This window comes from Thermobia domestica, chromosome 10, assembly GCF_964235325.1.
Source record: "Thermobia domestica chromosome 10, izTheDome1.hap1.1, whole genome shotgun sequence".
Taxonomy (NCBI): domain Eukaryota; kingdom Metazoa; phylum Arthropoda; class Insecta; order Zygentoma; family Lepismatidae; genus Thermobia; species Thermobia domestica.
The window spans coordinates 71,068,037-71,093,760 of NC_137463.1; the positions used below are offsets into that span (position 1 = coordinate 71,068,037).

At 35.2% G+C, this 25,724-nt stretch overlaps 1 protein-coding gene across 1 annotated transcript in view; it reads left to right on the forward strand.

Annotated features, from left to right (window-relative positions):
• LOC145662487 (protein sax-3-like) overlaps positions 1–25,724 on the forward strand; it is a 609,885-nt gene that overhangs the window by 501,840 nt on the left and 82,321 nt on the right. Inside the window, exons 3-4 of the mRNA XM_081728103.1 lie at positions 18,097–18,250; positions 21,871–22,001. Of these exons, the coding sequence (XP_081584229.1) occupies positions 18,097–18,250; positions 21,871–22,001 (285 nt within the window). The remainder of the gene's footprint in view (positions 1–18,096; positions 18,251–21,870; positions 22,002–25,724) is intronic.

A 25,724-nucleotide genomic window follows, 5' to 3' on the forward strand; every position in this document is an offset into this window, starting at 1 on the left:
GAAAATGGCCGGAAAAAGAACACAGATCAACACGAAAATGTTTTTGAACATTTTTTTCTTTAAAAGAGGGAAACTTAAACATACAATTATAACTTAGTAGTTCTTCGTATTTACAAGGTTGCTAGTTTATTTTTTCACAAAAAAAAAAATCGGTCAAATGTTTGTTTTTTTCTTTTTTGTATAAAAAACATATCTTCTTTATTTGTAATTGGAACTTTCTTTAAGAAAATTTTGTTACAAAGTGATGTATCGTCGCTAGAAAAAGAGAAAGAAAGATGAAAGAAAAAGGAGAAGAAGGAAAAAAGGACTAGATAATCGAAAAGTGCACTACACGATGACTTGCTTTTCTTTTCAACCATCTATAAATAGAAAAAAAAATTAAAGTGTATCTTCTTAAAAACTGAATCTTAGTACAATTTATTTTTTGGTTAATTTATTTTTAGCTAAAGCCTTTTTTTGTTTGTTTGTTTGTTTAGGTATCAAAAGTATTTAAAGTGTCACACCCCAACTATGTAACTTAACAACACTTCAAAGTTATTTAATAGCAAAACTTCATGTTAAATTGTGTCTACTTGTAAGACATACTTTTCTGTATAGTTGCTGTTAGTTGAACATGTTTACATGTTTCGAAGTTGTTGACATGCAAATGAATATACAAGGAAACTGTGTTATTGTGACTAGCACGTTAATTTCCGTGAACATGTCCGTCTAGTAATGTAAATCAACTAACTAGGTAACATACTATTTTTTTTCTTTATGTTGCGTCCAGTGTGTGAATACATTTGTTGCTCTGACCTAAACAAGTTCTACAAACAGCACGAGTAGTTTTGTGTTTAGAGAATCAAAATTGACAAGCTGAAATAAAAAAAAAATTTAAAAAAGAATTTTTCATTAGATTTTCGAAGAAAGACATGCTATTGTTTGGTTGTTTTGTTCATTAAATGTTAAAGTAGAAAATAATAAATGAGCTAAAAAGCAGAAAATAATAATAATAAAGTGCTTAAAAGCAGAAAATAATTTATTACTATTATCTATATAAAAAATTCTGAACTCTCTGCCAAGGAGTTTGGTTTACGAAAATGCTTTATATGCGTGTACTTATCCTGTTTGTCGGCGTGTCCATCGTCCGGGAGACAAAGAAAATTCTCAAGAATTACTTGATATATCATTATTTTTGACAGTATGTAGCCTAGAGAACCAAAAATTAGGTAATGGGCGGTAGATAGTCAAACCGGAAATGGTAGAAATCAACTATCTCTGGTTTCAACGTTGATCGCTATAGCAAAATAAAATCTTTTTAAAATAATATTAATCGACTTCAACTAAAGCACTGAAAAGTAGAAAATAATAAGATCTAAAAAGCAGAAAATAATAAAGTCCTTATAAGCAGAAAATAATAATTTATTACTATTATCTATAAAAAGTTTTGAAGTCTCTGCCAAGGAGTTTGGTTTACGAAAACCCTTTATACGCATATACTTATCCTGTCTGTCGGTGAGTCCGTCGCCCAGGAGACAAAAAGAATCCTCAAGAATTACTTGATGGATCATCGTTTTCGACAGGATGCAGTCTAAAAAATCTAAAGTTGGGAAATGGGAGGCAGATATTCAAACCGGAAGTGGTAGCAATCAACCATTTCTGGTTTCAAGGTTAATCACTATGGAGGAATGTTTTTCTTTCTTTTTTTTAGAAAAACAAAATAATATTAACCGACTATGAAAAGTAGAAAATAATAAAAGCTCAAAAAAGCAGAGCATAATAATAATAAAGCTCTTAAAAGCAAAAAATAATAATTGATTATTATTATCTATAAAAAGAACGTTAAAATCTCTGATAAGACAAACAAATTAATCCCTCATAAAATTACTATCCAAACTAATTTTATATTAGGTATTCATTTGTTTGGCTTGTTACATACTTCAATAATTTTGATAGATAATAATAATGAATTATTTTCTGTTTTTATATTATTATTATTATTATTATTATTATTATTATTATTATTATTATTATTATTATTATTATTATTATTATTATTATTTTCTGCTTTTTATCGTTTTTATTTTCTACTTTTTAGTGCTTTTGTTGAACTCGGTTAATAGTGTTTTTGTTAACATTTTAGTTCGTTTTTGAAGTCGATTATTTTTCTTTTAAGTTTATTTCATTGTTTTTTTACTTTTTCGATACTCAAGTAATTTAGTTAGATACCTAAACTAGAGATAGAGCGAAGCATGTTCAGGATATACATAATTTCCTTTTATTCACAGCTGTACAGATTGGTCCTGGTTAAGCAAAAAACTTGTTCGTAGCCTGGTAGTGGAAATCTTGTGTGTGTGATAGAGAGTACTGCTAAAATTTCGCCTCTCCGAATTTTCTAGACTCAAAAAAAACTTTCTCTATCAATCCCCCCCTCTCTCAATGCTAAACCAACTCATTTTGATTCAGATCGTCGTCATTTATGGATTGATATATGTGTAGTCTTTGAAAGGTATTATTGTTAAACAAATTTTGAAATTTTAAGAGGAAACCACAATTTTGAGCTATACTTCATTAACCGTACTGCATACTGTCATAGTCAAGAGCTCAATCTAAGGGTATAGTTCAGTTTCAGTTTAATCTTAATAAATGGCGTAGTTATCGTTCAGTGCCATTTTTTAGGTTTTCTTAATTTTCTCGCAAACTACGCATGAGGATTTATTAAGTAAATCTAACTCTATGGCCTATGAAACCCGGAGGTTCAATGCCGCGTTCACAAAAGCTCTCCATTGACTTCTGTCCTTAGACAGCTAGATCCAGTTTCAACTTTATATTCCCATTTCTGCGAGATCCATCTTAATATTGTCCTTCCATCTGTGTCTAAGTCTTCCTAATGGTTATTTTCCCATTGGATTTCCAGTTAAAACTTTGAAAGCGTTCTACTTTCTTCCATTCTGAATACATGATCTGCCCATCTGAGCCTCCTACATTTGATGACCCCAACAATGTTTGGTAAACGGTACAAATTATGCAGTTCTCCATTATGAAGTTTCCGTCATTCCCCATTCCCGTTCCGCTTGTGTCCAAATATTTGTCTCAGAATTTTGTTCTCAGATACTTCCAGTTTGCGTTCTTTCTTCACAGTAAGCGACCATGATTCGCAACCATACGGCATAAAACAGGCATGACTATCGTGTTATATGTTATTTAAGCTTCAAATTCCTCGGCAGAATTCGCGACGACAAAAGATTTTGAACTGAATAATAACACGAATTCCCTGCTTTTAGTCGACATTTAATTTCTTTCGTGGATATGCTTTTGGTCTCTTAACACTAATCCTAAATATTTGAAAGTATACATTTTGTCGAAAGTATTTATTATTTTGGCATATCCATAATTTGGAGTATTATATTCCCGGTGATATTCTATGTACTTAGTATTCTATGTATTTACTTCTAAACCCATGTCCCTGTAAGCGTTTAATAAAACCTCTACATTTTTTTCTATTGTTCTCCTATTATCCTGTATTATATTTACATCATCAGCATACGTCATAACCTGGTGAATACTATTCAGTTCTAGACCCTGGTTGCTGTCTTGATTTTCATTATAACGTGCTCCAGAGCAAAGTTGAATAATAATGGTGACAAGGCATCTCTTTGTTTCTGGTCACTCTATACGTGAAGCTCGTGGACAAAGATTTTATTATTCGGACTTTATTTTGGGATACATGAGGATTTATCCTAATGTTAATAAAGACGAAAGAAGCCACTAGGAGGAAGAAAATACTATTTTGTAGGACATTTTGAAGTAAGAGTTGAGAAAAAGACTCATAAATTTTTTCGTGTGAAGTATTGTACTGTATGGGTCAGAAACATGGACATTAACTGAAAATGATGGGGAACAACTGGAAGCTTTCGAAATGTGGATGTGGAGAAGAAGGTAGCGAATTGGCTGGGTCGAGCGGAAAACGAATGAGAGAGTGTTAGAAATGATAGGGGACAAAAGTACAATGTTAGATATTATAAACAAGAGAAAGAGAAACTAGTTGGCACATTGGATAAGAAGGAATGATATCATGAGGGACATTTTAGAGGGTATGGTGGCAGGAAAGAGAGGGAGGGGGCGAAGGAGACTACAATTAATAGACAATATCAAAACAGAAAATCGCACGTGAAGACGAAAAGGTTAACGGAAGACCGTGAAACATGGAAGCTTTTCAGTTGCAGCAAATGACTTGCCAATAATGGCAGAAAATCTCTTATTATGATGATGATGATGATGATGATGAATGTTTTATTCGCCTTTATTAGATCTATCGAATGGTATAGTCTCATCTATGGACTTTATTTATTTATTTATTTATTTATTGTTATTGTTAAACGCTGTAGAATTAAGAACTGTATTTCATGTATTATGTCCTAAATTTATAACGAATTAGGAAGATTTTGAAAAAAGAAACATATATTATGATGTATAGAAAGGAAAAGGTGATTCGTACACTACATGCAATGCGTATGGGTGACACAAAACATCTGCAATGCTACAGTTGTCTCATAAATTAGATTTTATGGATTACTTTCCTAACTTCCGGCGTAGAAAACGGTGTTCCATCTGCTGACATTTATGATAAACACAATTTTTATTGCAGACAGGGATTCACTGCATCGTATTACCACGTTTGTTCCAGGGAACAAAAGAAGATCCGATAGACAAACAAAGAAATAAAACTCTCGATGAAAAATTTATGGTCCAAGGTTTGCTATGTAATAAAAAGAAAAAAATTGTGCAGCAAGATAGCAACTGCTCATAATCAGGATGTTCAATAGATACAAAAATGTTTTTTTCTTTCGCATCTTTAGGTTAGATCTTAGATTTTTTTTATTTACCTCTCATTATTTAGAGTGGAACCTTACTTGCTTAATAACTCTATACAATATATAATCTTTATTTTCTAAGTACAAACTGATGCCTATCTTAATAAGGCTTGACAAATTCTACATTTATATTTTTTTTATATGGCCGCGATGGCTCAATGGTACAGCGTTCACCTCTGGTGCATAGGGTTCTTGGTTCGATCCCAGCTCGCGCCAAGTGAGTTTTGAGGTGGGCAAACACCGTGTTCCTGGGTTTTCTCGTGGTTCTCTCATTTCCTACCACTTTCTTCATTCCACTATTTCATTCATTTCTTATTACCACTGTCTTCTTTACACTGACAAAAAAAATTGTAGGTGACGTACTTAAAAAGATAAGTTACATGCGTAATTCCTGTAGTTTTTGGACTTAACGTACAAAAGACGTATAACTGAAAATGCATGTTTTATAATACTTTCTGTATAAGTGTTCCATCTATATGTACTTTCCGCATGAAACAATGTAGGCGGTCAGGATCTCACATACAAATGGACGTATACAACATATAGCTAACGAAGGTAACATAAGTATATGCATGTGATATACGGAAAACTGTTAGATGTCAGACATCCTACAACGGCATGATGTAACATCTAAGGGCAGTGCCTATGTAGCATACGGATAACGTATGCTCCGTACTGATTTCTATAGTACGCAAGAGGATACCGTATATTTGTGCAATATATCGCTGTCCGGAGAACGGATTTTTCTCTGTGTAGCCTAGCCGGCATACTAGTGGTGAAATACTATCAATTAGAAATACTAGGAGAGTAATAAAACTTACAGCGTACTACTTACTACCAAATACTACTTAGTACTTAAGTCCATAGCCGGGGATCCGCTTTCATTAATCATCTATTTTCTTGAGCTTTAAAGCAGATAATCGTGGAGACCAGGCACGCATTCAAAAACTTTTGATGGGAGGGGTCCATACTTTTGTGGGAGTGGTCCAATACTACAAGCCACTATATACAGGGTGTTTCAAAACAACACCGACAACGTTTCGGAGGTGATTCCTGACACCAACATAAGACGAAAAGTATAGACCAAAATGGATGCACAAATGCTTCCTTTCGGAGTTATAGGCTGCCGAGAACGTGAAAAAAATTAACTTTAAAGGTTCATAGTTCCAAAACTATGAGACCTACCGAAGTCGGGTCAAAACTTCATTTAGGAATTAGTATGTTCCCTATAGAAAAATCCATGTTTCAGAATTCTAAGATACTCAAGCAACAAATTTTATGGAGGCAGTTTGGCTACGGACATGTAATTTGAAGTACTCACCAACTACCTCTATAAAAATTGTTGCGGAAGTACCATAGGATTCTGAAATATGGATATTTGGATAGAGCATATACTAGTTCCTAAATGAAGTCTTGACCCGACTACGGTAGGTCCCATAGTTTTGGAGCTATGGATCTTTAAAGTTCATTTTTTTTCATGTTTTCGGCAGCCTATAACTCGAAAGGAAGCATTTGTGCACCCAGGTTGAACTATACTTTTTGTCTTATCTTGGTGTCGAGAATCACCTCCCAAACGTTGTTGGTGTTGTTTTGAAACACCCTGTATGTATTGAAAGGGTATTATTCTGCAACGGAAAAGACGATAAGTAATTGTAAAATAATTCCACGTAAATTTACAGAAGAAAATAATAGATCTAGATTATTTTTATGAGAGTGCAGATGAAGTTAAGATGAAATTTTCATACTACACGAATCATTTCTCTATTAAAAAAAGTATAGTTTATATTGAGAAAAGGTACAACCGTATGTTGAGTTAGGAAATTTTGAGGGGGTCCACACCTGGTGGGTGCACCACAGCGTGAAACATAAAACTAGAAATTTCTCGTCATTTTAAGGCCGTACCGATAAAAAAAGTTGTATCTAAACAAACTTAAAATAGAATACTAGCAAGGATCCTTATTTTAAAGAGACTTGAAAATTACTAAATACAGTATGTAAGATTGACCATACTTCTTTGAGGCTAAAATGGAGTATTCAGATGGCAAAAAATGGAACATTGAGAACCTAAACCATCTATTCCTATGGGAGTCAACTAGCAAATAAAGCCATGCTAAGCAGAAGAGACGCCGGGTATGAGACGCGAAAGTATTATCAGGCATTCATTTTTTTTCTTTGAATAAATCACTACATATATTGATACATAGTATCGAACAATACGAACAATACATAGTATCTTTACCCTTAGTTATATAATTTTATTGTATTCATGTTATTGATAGACGAATTTGATAATTTGCTATTAAAAACGAAAATTGTCATTTTTTGTTATAACGATGAAGTAAGAGGAAAACAGTACATATAAATGACCTATTAAAATGTTATTCATCCACATCACCAAAAATTTATGAAGGATGTGTTAAACTATATTTATAATTGGAATATATATTGTGTAAGTGATTTACATATTTTTAAACCTTTATAAATGCTCCTCATTGTATTCATACAATCACTTTCCCAATTTATATATTTAAAAAAAAAAAAAAACTATGAATCATGTGAACACTAAAATAGTGTTAGAGAACTAAGATTTGGTTAGGTTAGGTTAGGATTTAGATTTCTGGGCTTCGTCATCGAAGGCCATTTAGCCCGCCACGTTTTGAGAGATGACGTCCCTCGGCGAGCATACTATCCGGGGAAAGAGAAGGAAGGAGGCGATCTGGGACCTATAAATTCGGTACCACCCCAGCATTTGCCTGGTGTGAATAGGAAAACCCAGGGAAGAAACCTCATTCAGGGTGGCTGGCCTGAAAAAGCATTTTACACTTTTTCGACCGAGTGGCCCCACTGCTAAGACTTGGGTAGACTGGTGTTGTTCACTAAACTCAGGAAATTTCTCGTGTCACGTCTCGATTTTTGTCATAACTTTTGTAAGACAGGGCCCGTAGATTTTTTTTTCTGAGATGAAACTAACATGGGAAGGAAAAAGCGACTTTGTCCATAATAAGATTCTTAAAATGTTTCCGCTTTGTGTGATTCTCAGCATGTGGGCTGCCTACTGTAAGAACTACGAATCAAGATAACAAATAAAGCTCTCAAACTGTCGTCCTCAGGGTCTGCAGTTGTGATCCTCTTAGATTGATCATTAGTTAAAAAAAAAAAAAAAAAAAAAAACTGAAAGAATAGAAAAGAAAAGAAAATGAAGCGGATTTTGTGCCACATTATATTTGAAAATCTCAAATAAATATACATTATACAAATAGTAGATTTTATAACAATGTAAAAAGTATACAGATTATAATACCTTACAAAGACGTGTGATAAAAATTCTAGATAGCTTTCAATTATTTGAAAAAAATTATTTTCTTCTATCATATTAATACCAATATAAAACTATATTAACATATGCTCAAATGTATATACATGGTGAGGAAAAATAGTCCCGAAACGGTCCAGTATCTCAGCAAAACAAATAAAAACTGTGTTAGATAGTTTTGAAAAAGCTATCCAGTGATACTAAACACAACATCCTATCTCCACCACTTCGGGGGTACGGGTGGCAACTTTAAAATTTTCGAACCCCCATTTCTTATTGCACATTTGGATTCTCCAGAAAAAGGCAAAGTGATTTGACCCAGAATTGAAAACAATGCCTTCACGGATGGCGCTTGAATCGACACAAAAAAAAAGGGGGAACCAAAACGCACCCTGTATTACCAAGGTGTATGTGAAAAGGTTAATCTATATAAAAAATTACTTTTGCAGGGGAATAGAGTAGGGTACACTGTAGAACATTCATGACTATTAAAAATAGTCCACATTTCAAAAAGATTGAGAAACCCTGCTCTAAAGAAACTACCGTATCCTTCGACGAATGTAAATTTACCATTACAAGATCTCGAATGTTTAAATGACAAGAACCTCAATGGCAATCAAATGTGGTAGTCTGTGATATACGCATAGATATACAACACAGCATAATGTTATACGTATTATGGGGCATATACAAGCATCAATTTCCTGCAGACAATAGTCCTTGCTCTTTCAAGAATGCATCATGAAGAACGGCGGAATAGTTATCCAATGAGCCAAGAAACTATTGTCGTATTTCATATCATCTTTTCTTATCTTACGTATTCGTGTACTGAAAATCACCAGAAGAGTAGCTATGTATAAAGTATTAACGTGAACTCAAAACAAACGCACGAACAAGACAACTCTACTGAAATTCAGTTGTTAATCGTCTTAACTCCGTAGAGAAGTTGCTTTTGAAACCAAAATGGATTTTTGCTAATTAGCAGCTAATGAGTCTCGTCTTAATTTTGTTGCTAATTGATTATAAATGAGGCGATTAAAATAGTCCTTCAGATTTCCATTCTGGCTTTATTTAGCAGGATTAGCAAATTCATTGAACATTTAATTAAGTGTACTAGAGAAGAAACTAGGCTTTCTAATAAACAAAGAAATGATCGATGCAAGAATAAATGCTATGAATCAGCAAATCGTAGTTTTCATTTGTCGACTCGATTTTAATTTCAATTCAAGAGTGGGTGGGTGGTAACGAAATTGTTTCATTGAGATTTCAGGAGGGACGCGAAAATATACTGTAGTTGAAAGAAGTTAGCAATCCGCTCATGTTATCCTGGCTGAGGTTCTTTTATAGGTTTTTCCTCAGTTCCACCAGGCAAATACTGTGACTGTACCCTTCAATGTAAGCTCTAGTGGATTCCTTTTCCATTGTTAATGTTCATTGTAGTAGTTATTGATTCCATTGTAAATCGGCTTCCTTATCTGTATTTGAAACATTAAAAACAAAACTAAATAAACGTCAAGACCAAAATGTTTTAAAATTAGTTTGTTAGCATGATTGTTTATACAGAATTTCCAGACATATTACTCTATACAACAGAATATCAGTTTGTTTTCTTGAAATTTAGATTCCCATATTAGGTATAGCTCTACAGTTTAACATGGAATTCAAACCACGTGTATTCAACTTGTAATCGAACCGGGATTTCAAGTACAAAAAGAGAGAATGCAGCTATACGAAGAAAAAAATGAAATGAAATATTAAAGTCTTATGTCCCATGGATACCGGTGTGGCTAAAAGAGACGGTGATGACGAGAAATGAATGAAATGAAGAAAGTGGAAAGAAACGGGAAACTCCCGAGAAAACCCACGCCCACCACAAAACTCACTTCGCGCGAGCTGGGATCGAACCAAAGACCCTATGCATCAATGATGAACGCTCTACCACTGAGCTACCGCGATCCTCTATACGAATAAGTTTAACATATACCTTAACTCTAATCCCGGGTTCGATTCCCGGATGGAGAACATTGATATTTCAAACGCATTAAGTGGTTTTGATTCCATCTTAAGGTGTAGGTACATGTATCATATAATTTCAGTGCTGAACGTGAGGCTAAAATTAAATGTAGTCAACAAACCAATCAGAAAAGAGTTAATTTACCGATTCCTCATACCTCCAAAACTCCTTGAACCCTGAATATTTATATAAATGTTGTTCTTACACTATAGGATGCAGGTATTGTCCGTTCACTCTAGGATGGAAGATTGTTTACAAACAACAATTGTAGTGCGAGCGTCAACATCTTGCTTCTCACCCCTACATGGTAAATTCATGGTTGCCAGGCACATGAATCGCCGAACCGGATGTACCTACTTCTGCACAGTCATAGAACAATTGTTATTACTACATAAATTGCTGCTTTTGGGATGACTGAGATATTAACGTTATGGCAAATAGAGTTAGTTATTATGTAATACAATCTTACATATAATGCACACTCAATTTTGTACAAGTGTTCTTGTTCGAAAGTGTGCGAAAACCTTGTACGCCTGGCAATACTGGAAGCATGCAGCTTGTATTGTAAACAATAAACAGAGAAAGCGAACACCGTTAGGTTCGCTGGACAGTGTTGTTTTCATGATAAGGCGACAGAAACATCTTGTACTGATTGTAAACAGAGGCTGGGAATTTCGATGCGAGTATAGGTGGAAATATTCTTGTCACATTATTGCCTGTTGGTGAAGGTTTGCAATGTTGCAAACTGCCAAGTTTAGGATTTCATACTAATTGAACGAGCTTTGAGAAGGATTAGTATGATACAATAATTATAAATACTAACAACCATAGACTTAAAGTATTAGGAAATAAAGCATGCTGCTGTAAGAAGAATATAATACACATTGAATTACGTGTTGAAAGTACAGTATAAAGGGAATTTTCACATGTAAATATTTTAAAACAGTACGCATTTACCCTGTTTGGGTGTCCTAACCAAACACTGTCCAACACAAAAAAAAAAGGCATTAAAATAGGTAGATCGAGCGTGGGCATGAACCCAGCTCTGGCTGGTATTCCTTATTAAGGTTTTACTCAGTCGTCCCACGAGGTGAATGCCTAGACGATAGCTTCTGTAAGGCAGGGGCGGATTCAGGACGGACTTCTGGGGAGAGCGGTGGGTTTTAGTACTGCTACTTAGAGCTACTTTTAAGAGCTCCAAACTCTGGGATGGGTTTTATTTAAATATATAAAATAAGAAAGTTTCCTCTCCGGGGGGTCCTGATCGTCCCCTGGATCCGCCACTGCTGTAAGGCCAGAATTGGGCCAAACACTGAGGCCCCAGAATTGGCGGGAAATATATTACGCCAGAATGTTGCCAACACTTCCACAAATATTATGGTGGTGGGTTCCGATATCTCTTTTTCGTTTATATGTGTTTAAATTCATTATGAAGTAAATGTAGAAGTGATTCTTTCATTCTCTTTCTTTCTTTCTTCTCATTTTTCTCATCCTCGCTCTCTTTTCCTCACCTTCTTAAAATCTGAATACTATCCTCCTGTAAGATTGTTTCTCTCCACGACCCAAGGTTTAAAGAGACCAACCTGATATAGTTAACTATTAGCAGAACTGTACCAATAAATTCACATTAGAGAAAGCGCCGTAACTTAGATTTTTTTTCTGGGGGGCAAGCATTAATACGTGTATTTGGGCCTCCTAGAAAAAGTTTTTTCTCATTCTAAGGCCCCCCTTTTCTATCTTTCTCTTACTATCTATGTCCCCCGGAGCCTGTGGCCCTCCCTCACGGCAAGGTTTGCGGGGCCGTTACTTACGCCCCTGGGCCGCTTCCATACATGACAGAGGACAATATTGACAAATCTCAAAACCATACGAATAAATGTTATTTCTAGGGCCCCTAATAGTAGACGTTTTTTACTGAAGTGGGCCCACGACTCACTTTTGTTTAATTTACCTTTTGTGCGCTGCTTTATGTAATGTAGTGAAACTGTTTGATGCTTCATTTATAATTTCATGTTCGTATCGTATATGGATTAAGAAAATTTTGCCTCAAAATGGGCCTCTTCGAACGGTGAGTTGCCCCTCCCCTGCCCCACACAAGTTACGGGCCCTGATTAGAGAAGAGGTAAACTGTTTCGAAATTTACGCAACTTACAAATACCAAACTCTACTAGTGCTAAAGTTGATGAGTTAGTGCCACTGTTACCACTGCGATAAGGGGAAGGAAGGGGAAGGACTGCTAAGATTCGCTAGCCAGTTTTTGTATCAAAACACAGCGCCAAGCTACAGTAAACGGACAATAAGACGTGATTTTCGAAATGTGATCAATAAGGAGCAAAGTGGACTTGAAATTTTTTTTGCTGCTCACCAGATCTATGAAATTATTCGGTGCAGAATCTTGTAATTTTGTAAAAGTACGAGTATTTCCCATGTACCCTTGGTTAGCAATAATTTTGAATTTTACAAAATGTGACTCCTTAAAGAAGAGGGAGAAGTAAGCTTGAAAATTTTGGCATTCACGAAACTATTATGCCTAGAACTTTCGATAGTTTGTATTGGTAATCTCTTTGTATCCAGCGCTACAGATAAGTCGAGGTTTTGCGAAATGTAACCCATGTATTGTCCGTTCACTGTAGCTTGGCGCTGTGTTTTGACACAAAACCTGGCCAGCGAATCTTAGCAGTCCTTCCCCTACTTTCCCCTTATAGCAGTTGTAACAGTGGAACTAACTCATCAATTTTAGCACTAGTATGGTTTGGTATTTGCAAGTTGCGTAACTTTCGAAAGAGTTTACTTCTTCTCTAATCAGGACCGTAACTTGTGTGGGACAGGGGAGGGGCAACTTCCCCCCAGGGAGGTTCCCCGCTGTTCGAAGGGGCCCATTTGGAGACGAAATTTTCTTAATCCATATACAATACGAACATGAAATTATAAATGAAGCATTAAACAGTTTCACTACATTACGTAAAGCAGCGCACAAAAGGTAAATAAAACAAAAGTGAGCCTTGTGCCCACTTCAGTAAGAAACGTCTATTATTAGGGGCCCTAGAAATAACATTTATTCGTATGGCTTTGAGATTTGTCAATGTTGTCCCCTTAATTAATTTGTCATGTATGGAATATGCCCAAGGGCGTAAGTAGCGGCCCCGCAGACCTTGCCGTGAGGGAGGGCCGACAGGCTCCGGGGGGCATAAATAGTAAGAAAAAGTTAGAAAGAGGGGGGGCAAGAAGAGAAAAACAACTTTTTCTAGGAGGCCCAAATACACATATTAATGCTTGCCCCCCAGAAAAAAAATATAAGTTACGGCGCTGTCTCTAATGTGAATTTATTGGTACACTTCTGCTAATAGTTAACTATATCAGGTTGGTCTCTTTAAACCGGTTGGGCCGTGGAGAGAAACAATATTACAGGAGGATAGTATTCATATTTTAAGAAGGTGGGGAAAGGAGAGCAAGGATGAGAAAGATGAGAAGAAAGAAAGAAAGAGAATGAAAGAAACACTTCTACATTTACTTCATAATGAATTTAAACACACATAAACGAAAAAGGGATGTCGGAACCCACCACCATAATATTTGTGGAAGTGTTGACAACATAATATTCTGAAGGAATATATTTCCCGCCAATTCTGGGGCCTCGGTGTTTGGCTTAATTCTGGCCTTGCAGCAGTGGCGGATCCAGGGGGGCGATTGCCCCCAGGAAAGAAACCTTTCTCATTTTATATACTTAAATAAAACCCAATCCCAGAGTTTGGAGCTCTTAAAAATAGCTCTAAGTAGCAGTATTAAAACCCACCGCCCTCAAAAAGTCCGTCCTGGATCCGCCCCTGCTTTACAGAAGCTACTATCTAGTCATTCACCTCGTGGGACTGAGGAAAACCTTAATAAGGAATACCGGCCAGAGCCGCGTTCATGCCCACGCTCGATCTACCTATTTTAATGCCTTTTTTCGTGTTGCACAGTGTCTGTTAAGGGCACCCAAACAGGGCAAATGTGTACAGCTTTAAAATGTTTAAATGTTAAAATTCGCTTTATATTGTACTTTGAACACTTAATTCAATGTGTATTATATTCTTCTTACAGCAGCATGGTTTATTTCCTAATACTTTAAGTCTATGGTTGTTAGTATTTATAATTATTGCATCATACTAATCCTTCTCAAAGCTCGTTCAATTAGTATGAAATTCTACACTTAGCAGTTTGCAACATTACAAACCTTCACCAACAGGCAATATGTGGGGAGAATATTTCCACCTATACTCGCATCAAAATTCCCAGCCCTTGTTTACAATCAGTACAATATGTTTCTGTCGCCTTATCATGAAAACAACGCTGTCCAGCGAACCTAACGGTCTTCGCTACCTCTGTTTATTGTTTACAACACAAACTGCCATCTTCCAATATTGCCAGGCGTACAAGGTTTTCGCACACTTTCGAACAAGAACACTTGTACAAAATTGAGTGTGCATTATATGTAAGATTGTATTACATAATAACTAACTCAATTTTTCATAACGTTAATATCTCAGTCATCTCAAAAGCAGCAATTTATGTAGTAATAGCACTTGGTCCATGACTGTGCAGAAGTAGGTACATTCGGTTCGGAGATTCATGTGCCTGGCAACCATGAATTAACCATGTAGGGGTGAGAAGCAAGGTTTTGACGCTCGCACTACAATTGTTGTTTGTAAACAATCTTCCATCCTAGAGTGAACAGACAATAAAATGAGAAAAAGAGACTTGATGATTTTTTTCCCAGTCTCGAGATCTTGGAATCTACGCATTAGATCATAGAATCTTGAAATTTTGTATAATTATTCCCTTATGTACCCAAGGCTGACGATAAGAATGAGCTTTACGTAACGTGACCGTTTTTTTAGATCTGATATGTAACCCCAGTGAAGTCAAACTTTCATTAAGCAGTGGCGAATATAGAAGGTAAAACCTGGGGTACAGCTAGAATCCAGACTATGATAGATATATTATTAGTTTACTATCAACTTTTAAAAATATATAAATAATAGCTTAAACTATTTTTGTCACTCAAAAACCTGAGGGGCAAGGCTCTCGGTCCCTGGCTAGACCCGCCACTGTCATCAAGTAGTTTGAAACCAGAAAATTAAAAAATGTAATCTTTCAAAAATGTTCCATCAATCGTTCTTTTCACGTCGAAAGAACGAGCATTTTGCTAGCTATCGTTTTAATTTCTTTGAAATATGTTATCTGAAAATTTTATTGAACTTGTCGAATATAACGTCAATATCTGCTGTGTTTTATGTTAATCTTGTTGATTTTAAACATGTTTATTCATATATCTTTGTAAACGTGTATTCCTTGTCTAATTCCTCGTGTATACTTCTAATTCCGATGTGTCTTGTCGTCGTCAATCTTGCCTATTTTTCTTCTAACTCCTCCTCCCTCCTCTGGTGAACCCTTCACCCTACCCTGAGTGTTGTATTTTTGTGTCTTCCGCTCTGTCCAATGTACACGGTGTATCCATCTTCGTTCAACGCTGTCAGTTCAGCTTGTGACACGGATCTATCTTGGGGAAGATGCAAAAGCGATCCGTGTGTGCTAAACGCCACGAAACGAAAGAGGATTGTTGGGAGAGGGGAAAAGAATTAGGGGATGGGTTTTACCTCTCCACCCCCCGACTATGCTGCTCCATGTTGAGCTTGGGCAACGCTGGTGGTAGATCCATCGTGGCGTTCGACCTTCTGGACGGCCACCATAGCTAATTGATAATCCCTTGATTAATCTCCGCTGCTTATTGGATCTCGCAACCAGGGGAGGACCACTATGGAAAGTGACTCTTCGTTTTAAAAATGTCCAAAAACTGGACGGACAATCGCTTAGATGTTATCTCTCATTCAGCATTTCTCTCCGGAGCCCTACAGCTGAACCCCTTCCAACCAATTTGTCAATTGTCAAGCCGGCATAATCGGAAAAACCGTCGCTTTCCCCCTTCCCTCCTCATTTGTTTTTCTTCCTGGTGGTAGTAGTACTATTATTAGTTTTGTTCTATTACTAGTGCTATTACAACTGTAGTATCCCTGATGAGAGGATTACTTACAATTAATACTTCGTCAAGACATGTTAAATCCTTGGAATACTCGGTGTAGTGAAACCATGATTTTTAAAAAAAAAAGCCACATCGAGTTTTTCCAGCTGCTTCTTTGAAATTTTAACATTGCTACATGTTGCTAATGTATACATGAATACATGTTGCTAATGTATTTCATTCGGCAAGTATTATGTATGATGTTTTTTTAAAAAAATCATTTCTATTTTTATTCTTAACCAACACTATTTCGGTGTGGTGGAGCCCTCATCTGCAGCGAGGGGTTTCTGGTTCGATCCCAGATCATGTGGGTTTGTGATGGACAACATTATCCGTAGGGTTTTTTTTCGGAGTTCCCCCTTTCCTTCCTCATTCACATTCCACTAATTCTCATAATCATTCAATTTCATTAACTATCCGTCTCTATTAGCCTACTGGTTATAAACATGACATGTCAAACTCAAATAGAAGAGCACTCTGAACCTCCCGATGTGTGAGTTCCCCATTGTTAAGAATAGAAACAATACGTACAGTAAAACTTCAATTATCCGAACTTTAGTCACCCAGATCGCAAAACGTCAAAATTAGGAAAACAAAAAATTACTTATTGAAATGGAAACTTAATGTATTTCACCATAATAATAATAATAATTCTCATAATTTTCTTGAAATTCCTATAATAATTGTATGTATCAAAAATATTAAAATAACTAACATCCATAAATGAAGTAAGTACGTACTAATTTACTATATATATATATATATATATATATATATATATATATAGTTTCAATTGTTTGTAGTAAAGCTAGTATTGTGCTCAACATACATTAGACCTGAATGTTTAAATGTTTATTAAACCAAACCAATTTTAAAGATATTTTTATTTCAAAATATAACTTTTTTTTCATGATTGCTTCATTTATCCATATTTCTCCGTATCCGGATTGCGTTTAAAGTTCGCTAGTCCCGATAAATGAAGTTTTACTGTAAAATTATTGTTGCAAAATTAGTTATTTACAGACAATTTTTCGTTTATTTATTTAGTGTTATTCAGGGGTGAAAGTGAGGAAAAACGCAGGCAGACATCGTTACCCCGCTTTCAAAAAATATATGTGGAGTCCCTCCACTTTCTAAAGAAATTACAATGGGCAAAGATAGACACGGGGGATGATGTGACGTCATGCGTCCCCCTACCTTTTCAGACCCACTTTTACCCCTGGTGTAATTTTAAAAAGGGTATAATTAAAAATTTAAAATTGTAACTCTATCACATTGAAGTTGAATAAATTCTAAAAAGAATGATAGCAAACATAGGGTAGAACTTAGAATAAGCCCAACTCAGATCGTAACCTAAAATTTTCACATTTTGGACTACCTTTTAAGTAACATTTCGGTTCGCGAAGAAATCAGGTTACAAACAGTTTTGTGAATAGTATTCTCTTGGCTTACGAGAAATATTCCCCTCTTAAAACTGTGTTTAATTTAGTGTTACTTGCCTGTTTTTAGAAAGAATAATCTTATTTCCATTCCATATTCTCCACCATAGAAAGTACCTATATATATATATATATATATATATATATATATATATATATATATATATATATATATATATGTAAAGATCTAGTACCAGTTTCTACGCTACAACAGATTAATTGTATTTACATTGATTTCAATGAGGTTGGGCCCATTGGATTAGGAGTTTCTGTGGGACCGTTAGATGGGATAAATGGGCCCAAGTGACTTAGATTTGTGGACAAATACTAATTTATGTGTTAAATGCACTTGTAACGTTGAAGATTTAACGTATGAACTTTAATGTCTAATTACTTGTTCTTCTCTTTCTCCTTTCTAGTTCTGAGAGACGAGTTCAGAATAGAACCAAAGAATATCCGAGTAGCGCAAGGAGAAACAGCGTTACTTGAATGTGGCCCACCTAAAGGAAATCCCGAGCCAACTGTTTTCTGGCGGAAAAATGGACAAACTCTTGACTTGGATGCCTCCAAGCGGTAAGTTTCTAAACTTACTGGGAATTAGGGTTGCCATTCATTTGATTTTCTTGAAATTTACTGCATCGTAGACAAATAGTCAGAGGCAGCATTAAGACCTTGCAAATGTGTGCAGGGGCTGGTGAAATTAAGAACCTCCGGAAAATTGCAGACCATCACAAATTACTGTGCCACATGAGTTTGTAATAGGCAACATCGCGTCCGTGGATTTTTTCTCGCGGTTCTCCAGTTTTCTTCCGCTTTTTCATTCCACCAGTTCTTCAATCACTTTCATCTGTGGAGTTTCAAACAAAGAATAATTAACATTACTTCTTTTGAATTAAATAAACATTGATATTTTCCCCCTAATTTGCTGATAATCAAATTGGGAAAACACAAAAATGATTTACTTCTATTAAACGTTTCTACTGTATGTATTTAGTAATCTGTGATAAAGATAAAGGTAGATAATTACAAGATTGTTTTTTGAATTAAATAATAACCAATTTAATATGAGTTTTTTTTTACGGTTTTCTCAAAGTATTGCAGAAACTAAAGATTTAGAAGTAAAAATGTTTATAGTCTCTAAATGATGCAAAAATCAAAAAATTAAACTTAAAATATTCTATTTTCCTTAAGTATTGCAGAAACCAATGAATAAAAAAGTTTTTTAAAAAAATCTTTTTCTTAAAATATTTTAGAAATCAAAGCAGATATTTTTTTAAAAAAAATCGAACTTTTCAAAATGTTGGAGAAATCAAACAATAAAAATTTAAAAGTTCTATTTTTCAAAATATTGTTGAAATCAAAGAATTAAAATTTAAAAATTCGGTTTTCTCAAGAAATGTAGAGATCGAAGAATAAAACAAAATATTGATTTTCCCAAAATCAATTAATACAAATTTAAAAATCAATTTTTTCAAAATATTGCGGAAATCAAAGAAAATTTTAATATAGATTTTTTTCAAAGTATTGCAGAAATCAAAGAATAAAAATTAAAAAATCAATTTACTCTAAATATTGCAGAAATTAAAGAATATTTTTCTAAATATTGATTTTCACAAAATATTGCAAAAAATAAAATAAATATAGATTTTCTCAAAATACTGCATAAATCAAACAAAGATATCAATGTTCTCAAAATATTACAGAAATCAGAGAATAAAAATTAAAAGAATATCTAAATATAAATTTACTCTAAATATTCCAAAAATCAAAGAATAAACTTTTAAAAAATTCGATTTTTTTAAAAATATTGCAAAAATAAAAGAATAAAAATTTAAAACTATATCAATTTTCTTAAAATATCCAAAGACCAAAGAAATTTTTTTTTAAAATATCGATTTTCCCAAAATATTGCAGAAATCAAAGAATTAAAAAAATTAAAATATCCATGGTCTTAAATTATGACTGAACTCCGAAAATAAAAATTTAAAAATATCGGTTTACTCAAAATATTGCAAAAATCAAAGAATAAAAATTTAAAAATCGATTTACTCTAAATATTGAAAAAAATCAAAAATAAAAATTTTAAAACTCGATTTTTTCAAAATATTGCAGAAATCAAAAACTATTTTTGTAAAAATATAGATTTTCTCAAAACATTGCAGAAATCAAAGAATAAAAATTTAAAATAATATTTATTTTCTCAAAATATTGTAGAAAACAAAGAACAAGTTTTTTTAATATCGATGTTCTCAAAATATTACAGAAATCAGAGAACAAAATTAAAAATATATCCATTTTCTCAAATTATACTGCAAAAATAAAAAATGCAAATAATATTTTTCACTACATGTTCAAAGTAAACTTTACTAATGATTAAACTGGTCCTTTTTTAATATTGTGTTCTATTTTCCTTAGTTCGTTACGTGAGCTTAAGAACAAATTTACGATGTGTGCCACTGTTAGGAGTATGCGAGAGTCATTATTAGGATTATGTATGTGATCATTAGAAGACAAGCAACTTCAGTTCCTTCGTGGCTAAGCCGTGAGGCTGCGCGCCTTTGTTATGAGAGATCCGCGTTCGATTCCCGACAGGACCTCATGTGTTTCGGATTCCACGTTAATTAGGAGGTCCCGTCTCATATAACCTCGCTCCTGAAAGGGACATTAAGCTCAAAATCAACTCAAGACAAACAACAAAAGATACAATTTACTATCTTATCAATTCATTTTTTCCATATACAGCACACAAACAAATAAATAATCTGATTCGGCAGAATAAGAACTTTTATATCAATTATTATGACTCGCAACGAACAACAAACTTGTAACGCCATAAATAAAATTCGATTTCTTCAAAAATCACACATGAGAATTCAACTTTAAGCATGTCGTTTTCTTCACTGGATGTGATCAATAGCTTGACATATGACTCATTTCTGAGCTTATATATACATACATACACACACACACACACACACACATATATATATATATATATATATATATATATATATATATATATATATATAGAGAGAGAGAGAGAGAGAGAGAGAGAGAGAGAGAGAGAGAGAGAGAGAGACATACATACATAAACAAGGTGTAAGGAAAGGTCCGTTACAAACTTCGGCACGTGATTCTTGAGATCAAAACAAGAGAAAAAGTCCTCTTGTAGTTTCTTGATTTCAGCTTCGGTTTAGAGATACAGGGTTGCCAACTTGGAATCCAAAATGGACTCCTGACAATTGGAACTCAACACACATACTGTATGTGGATAAATAAATTTCAGGAGGTGATTCCTACTTAGGTTCAGGCGTTAATCTACATTACAGACAGACGGCAAAAGAGATTTGAAACAGCGCTTTCGGTCCGCTGAACACGGGATCTGTAGCAAAGCTAGTCAGAGAATCAATGTTGTCCGTTAGGTAGAGACAAAATAACAGTCCGGGCGAGTCTTTTCCCCTTCACCAATTTATTATAAAAATTCCTAAATACAATGTCTGATTTACAAAGATAAATAGTGTCTTTTCTTCTTATTGACCAGAAGGAGATTGGCGTTTTGCACAGTGTCCCTTGTCTCAAAGCAGTCTCCAAGGCACCTGCAAGGTTTTGGTGAGTCTTGAAGGAAAATCCCCTCAGCCCAAGGCAGCTTCGTGAGGTTTTGGTTGTGGTGAGGATCCCTAGTCTAATGCGACCTCGGATCAGGTTTTGGTTAGTTAATCAGTTGGTCGACTGATGCCAGGTCCTCCTCAGGCTGCGCTTTTATAGAAGGCCTCTTGGTGGTTCGTTCCTTCTCGGGCTCCGCCGTCTTGATTTCGTGTCTTCCGTATTGACTTCTCGTCTGCTTCATTGTTTGTAATCAATAACACGTATTGTATTGACATGTGCTTATATATATATATATATATATATATATATATATATTAGTATTGTAGATTTTGAATACATATGGAAAGAGATCGTCAACATCGACAGTTTAATTTTACTAAGTAATGTTATCTAAATGTACTTAATACGAGATTTAAGTTGGTGATTTCTTCAATACACATTTTGAAAAATAGTTTAAGAAAGTGAAAAAAAAAATCACAGTTTAAAATTAGAAATTATTATTGGGAAATGAAAGAAAATCTGAATAAGACGCTGTGATCCTTGATATCTGCAGTATATATGAAAGTTTTTCTTCTTCTCTTTTTTAGTTTAAAAATTGTTGATGGAGGGAATTTAGTAATCCAAGACGTAAGGCAAAGTGATGATGGAAGATATCAGTGCATAGCCAAGAACACAGTTGGAGTTAGGGAGTCAGCTGTTGCCTTACTTCGTGTGCATCGTAAGTACAAACTCTATTATCAAACTATGCAACTTCACATTCTTCTAACCTTGTAAGATTATGTTGTAAGTAGCTCTCGAATAAGTGTCCCTTTCTCCCAAGAGCAAGTAGTACTGTAGTTTAATAAGGGTAGATAGATTATATAAGATAAGTATTCACAGCTTCAGATTTTCAACTTAACTTAGCAACAAGTACAAAAGAGAGAAATTTCTTCTCAATAAAACCTAGAAGTCTGGTCGACATTTATAATGTCGAAAAGTCGCTTCTATAAAGGTAACCAAAAAGTTCTGTCGTCTTTTGTGGAGGTCTGTGTTTAATAATTGGCCCTCACACCGTGAGTTGAATGCGAATGGAGATAAGACGAAGGTCAGTTGTTGATGTGGGTATAGCCAACATACTGTGTGGTGGTGGCAGTTCAGTTTCACCGTCGGCTTGCGTAACGGCAAAGTGAACATGGGACCTACACAAAGAGTCATAAAGGAGTGTATGCTGTACGAGTTAAAATTGGGGTCAAACGCCGCTGCAGCGGGGCGGAAGATGTGCCAGGCCTTTGGTGATGGTGTCGTGACTACGCGGACAGTGTAGTGGTGGTTTAATAAGTTTAAGAACGGTGATGAAACACTTGAAGACGCACCACATGTCGGAAGATCAACACATGTGCAAAATTAAGATCTTCAGGTAGCAAATGAGGCGAACAGTGGCCAGACATGTGAGGAACAAGGACTACAGTTCAATGTGTGTTGAGAAACCATTTGGCAGCACCTCCATCAACTTGGGAATCACTACAAGTTGCGTCGATGGATCCCACATGACTTGACTCCGAGCCAGAAGGCAACGCAAGCAGACACCTGTTTCTTTGCTGCCTCGTCTGAGGAAGTAGCCATTTCTGGACAGGGTGTTGACATGTGATAAGAAGTAGGACCTGTATGAAGCTCCACGCCATCATCATTGGTTAGCATCCCATGAACCGGTTCCAAAACAGCCGAAACCAACACTGCATCCGAAGGTCCTCATGTGTGTTCAATAGACTTCTCGCGGTATCGCGCATCGGGAACTGCAACCAGCTGGTCAGAGCATCAATGCAACTGTGTACTATCAGCAGTTGAGCAGTGTTCAATAAAACTCAAAACTCTGGAGCCACCAAACTTCTGAATCGCAAAGGGGTCCTCCTGTTACAGTTCAATGCTAAGTCCCACATGGGTAGGATGACCCGGAACATCATTCTACACCACACTATGGGAAAAACTATTACATCCGCCATACTTCCCGGACATTGTACTGTTAGATTATCACCTGTCCCATTCCTTGGGGAATCACCTTAGAGGACGCCAGTTCAAATCCCTAGTAAAGGTGCAAAATGCACTTGATACCTTCTTGGCTTCAGGGAACACGAAGTTCTACCGCGATGGAATCCATGGATTTCCAGAACGTTGGCAGAAGGTGTCGATGCTAATAGGGACTATTTTTGATCTTCCAGATACGTCTTAGGTGTCATATCGATGTTCGAAGGTGGTGGGTGAAAAAGAGACAGAATTTTCTTGGTTACTTTTATAATTAACTGAAATGTTCATCTTTCGCATGCTTCCTCATAGCTACCAATAAGATCCTGGAATAAGATCCTACGTACACAGTGTTTGTCCACCATAAAGCCGACTTGGCGAGAGTTGAGATGGAACAAGGACCCTATGTACCAGAAGTAAAAACTCTACTATTGAGACACCATCGCCCCTACGGCAATTCTTGGCGGCTAATATCAAGTAACGGATTTATTCCCGTTCTGCCTAAAGCCCGTCCAGCACTTTGTAGAAAATATTTTCAATGATCTTATTTTAGGCAGAACGGGAATTCCCGTTCTATCTAATCTTTGGAGACAGAGAATTTTAATGCGGGGAGAATTTTTTTAGGGAAATGCAGCACCAAAATGCTTGACTCCTAGCGTGCTTTTACGCAGATTGGAACTCATGTAGATATATAATGGCTGTAGTGACGAGGATGGGGATAAAGCCCAAGTGGTCAAACTCCAAGGAAAATTCTGACGAGAAGTAGAAAATCCAAGGGACGGAATTATAGGAGTATATTTGACGTACCAGTGCACACCTTATATGATTATTATATGATTATTTTTTTCTTCAATTGTCATATATTCTAAAATGTTATCTGCATTTATTCGAAGTTATATAAATATTTATTTTAATTCTGAAACGCTGATCAAGATTTATTTAAAGCAAAGATCAAAATGTGAAATATATACTTACTATAACAGTCTTATGTGTTTTATTTGGTTTACAGTATTTAAAAAAAAACATAATGTTATTTCAATAATGTGTAGAATTACAGATAACATTTTAGACCACCCAACGCTTCTCTCCGTGTTCTTTTTTCAGGAAAGTACGAAACACGTATTTCCTCATCTTACGTCTACAATATCTATGCACAATTTTATTGACTTCGGTCCACTTATTCTTGCCTTTCCTTCGTCAACTTTTAAACTTTTGAGTAGATGCTTTTGCCCCTAAAACCGTTTTTCCACAGAAAATTAAAATAAACGTATTCGTTTATTTTTAGTGTATTATCCCTACACAAAGTTTCTTTGCAGGCACTTCTGTCATACTGTTAGTAGCACTTTTGATATTTCGTGATCAAAGGTTTAAAGGGGTCCATGCCCAACTGTTTTATTTTTTCTAGGAAAATACGAAACACGTGTTCCCTCATTTTACCTCTACAATATCTGTGCACAATTTCATTCACTTCGGTCCACTTCTTCTTGCCTTGCCTTTCTTGTCAAGTTTCAAAATTTTGGGTGGGACTTTTGCCCCCTTAAACCGTTTTTCCGCAGAAAATAAAATAAAACACGTAATTGTTTATTTAATGTGTAGTATCTACCTGCCAAAATCGGAACGTTACACTTGGGAAATGTTACATGTTAGTCTTCTATATCACAACTCCTTTTTCGGCATCACCTTATCAGCTGAATTGTCTTCTATATATAATTCAATACTATGTACAATAGTATCATACATACTTCTATTTTCATATTTATAGTACCAGTGTAAATAGCTGTTATACAAAATATCAATACCACATATTGAAACACTTGTATGATTTATGTAGAGTTCCAATCAAGTCAAAAGGTCAGATAATCGGGAATAAGGACCATCTTATGCATTCTCTTGCGTTATTTGTTTAATGTATGGTCAAACATGTCTTGAGAATGTAAACTGTAGCATCTTTTACGTACTGTAAGCCCTAGCATGTACTGGAAAACTGAATAAAATTTTGTTATGAAATGACTTGATATTAGATCGAATTAAGTTTGTTTTATGTTTGTTTCTGTTACAATATCAAAAAACATATTTCTTGTAACTGATTCAACCAATTTTCCATTTCTCTGCATGTATTAAAAGAAAATCATTTTTACTAAAGTAGATAGGAATAACACTGCTAATAACAGAACTGTATCCAGTCATTTTTCCGAGAACTAAAAAAAATGATGAAACTTGAAGTAATAGTTATTCTTCTTACAGAATGTTACAATTACTAAAGAAAAAGTCCCTGGAAGAAAATCCTTTTGCACAGAATTTCCCGTCTCCAAAGATTAGGCAAAACGGGAATTTCCGTTCTACCTAAAGGTAAGGTCATTTGAAATATTTTCTACAAAGTGCTGGAGGACCGTTAGGCAGGACGGGAAGACATCAACTCACGTGCTATCCATGAGTCTTACCT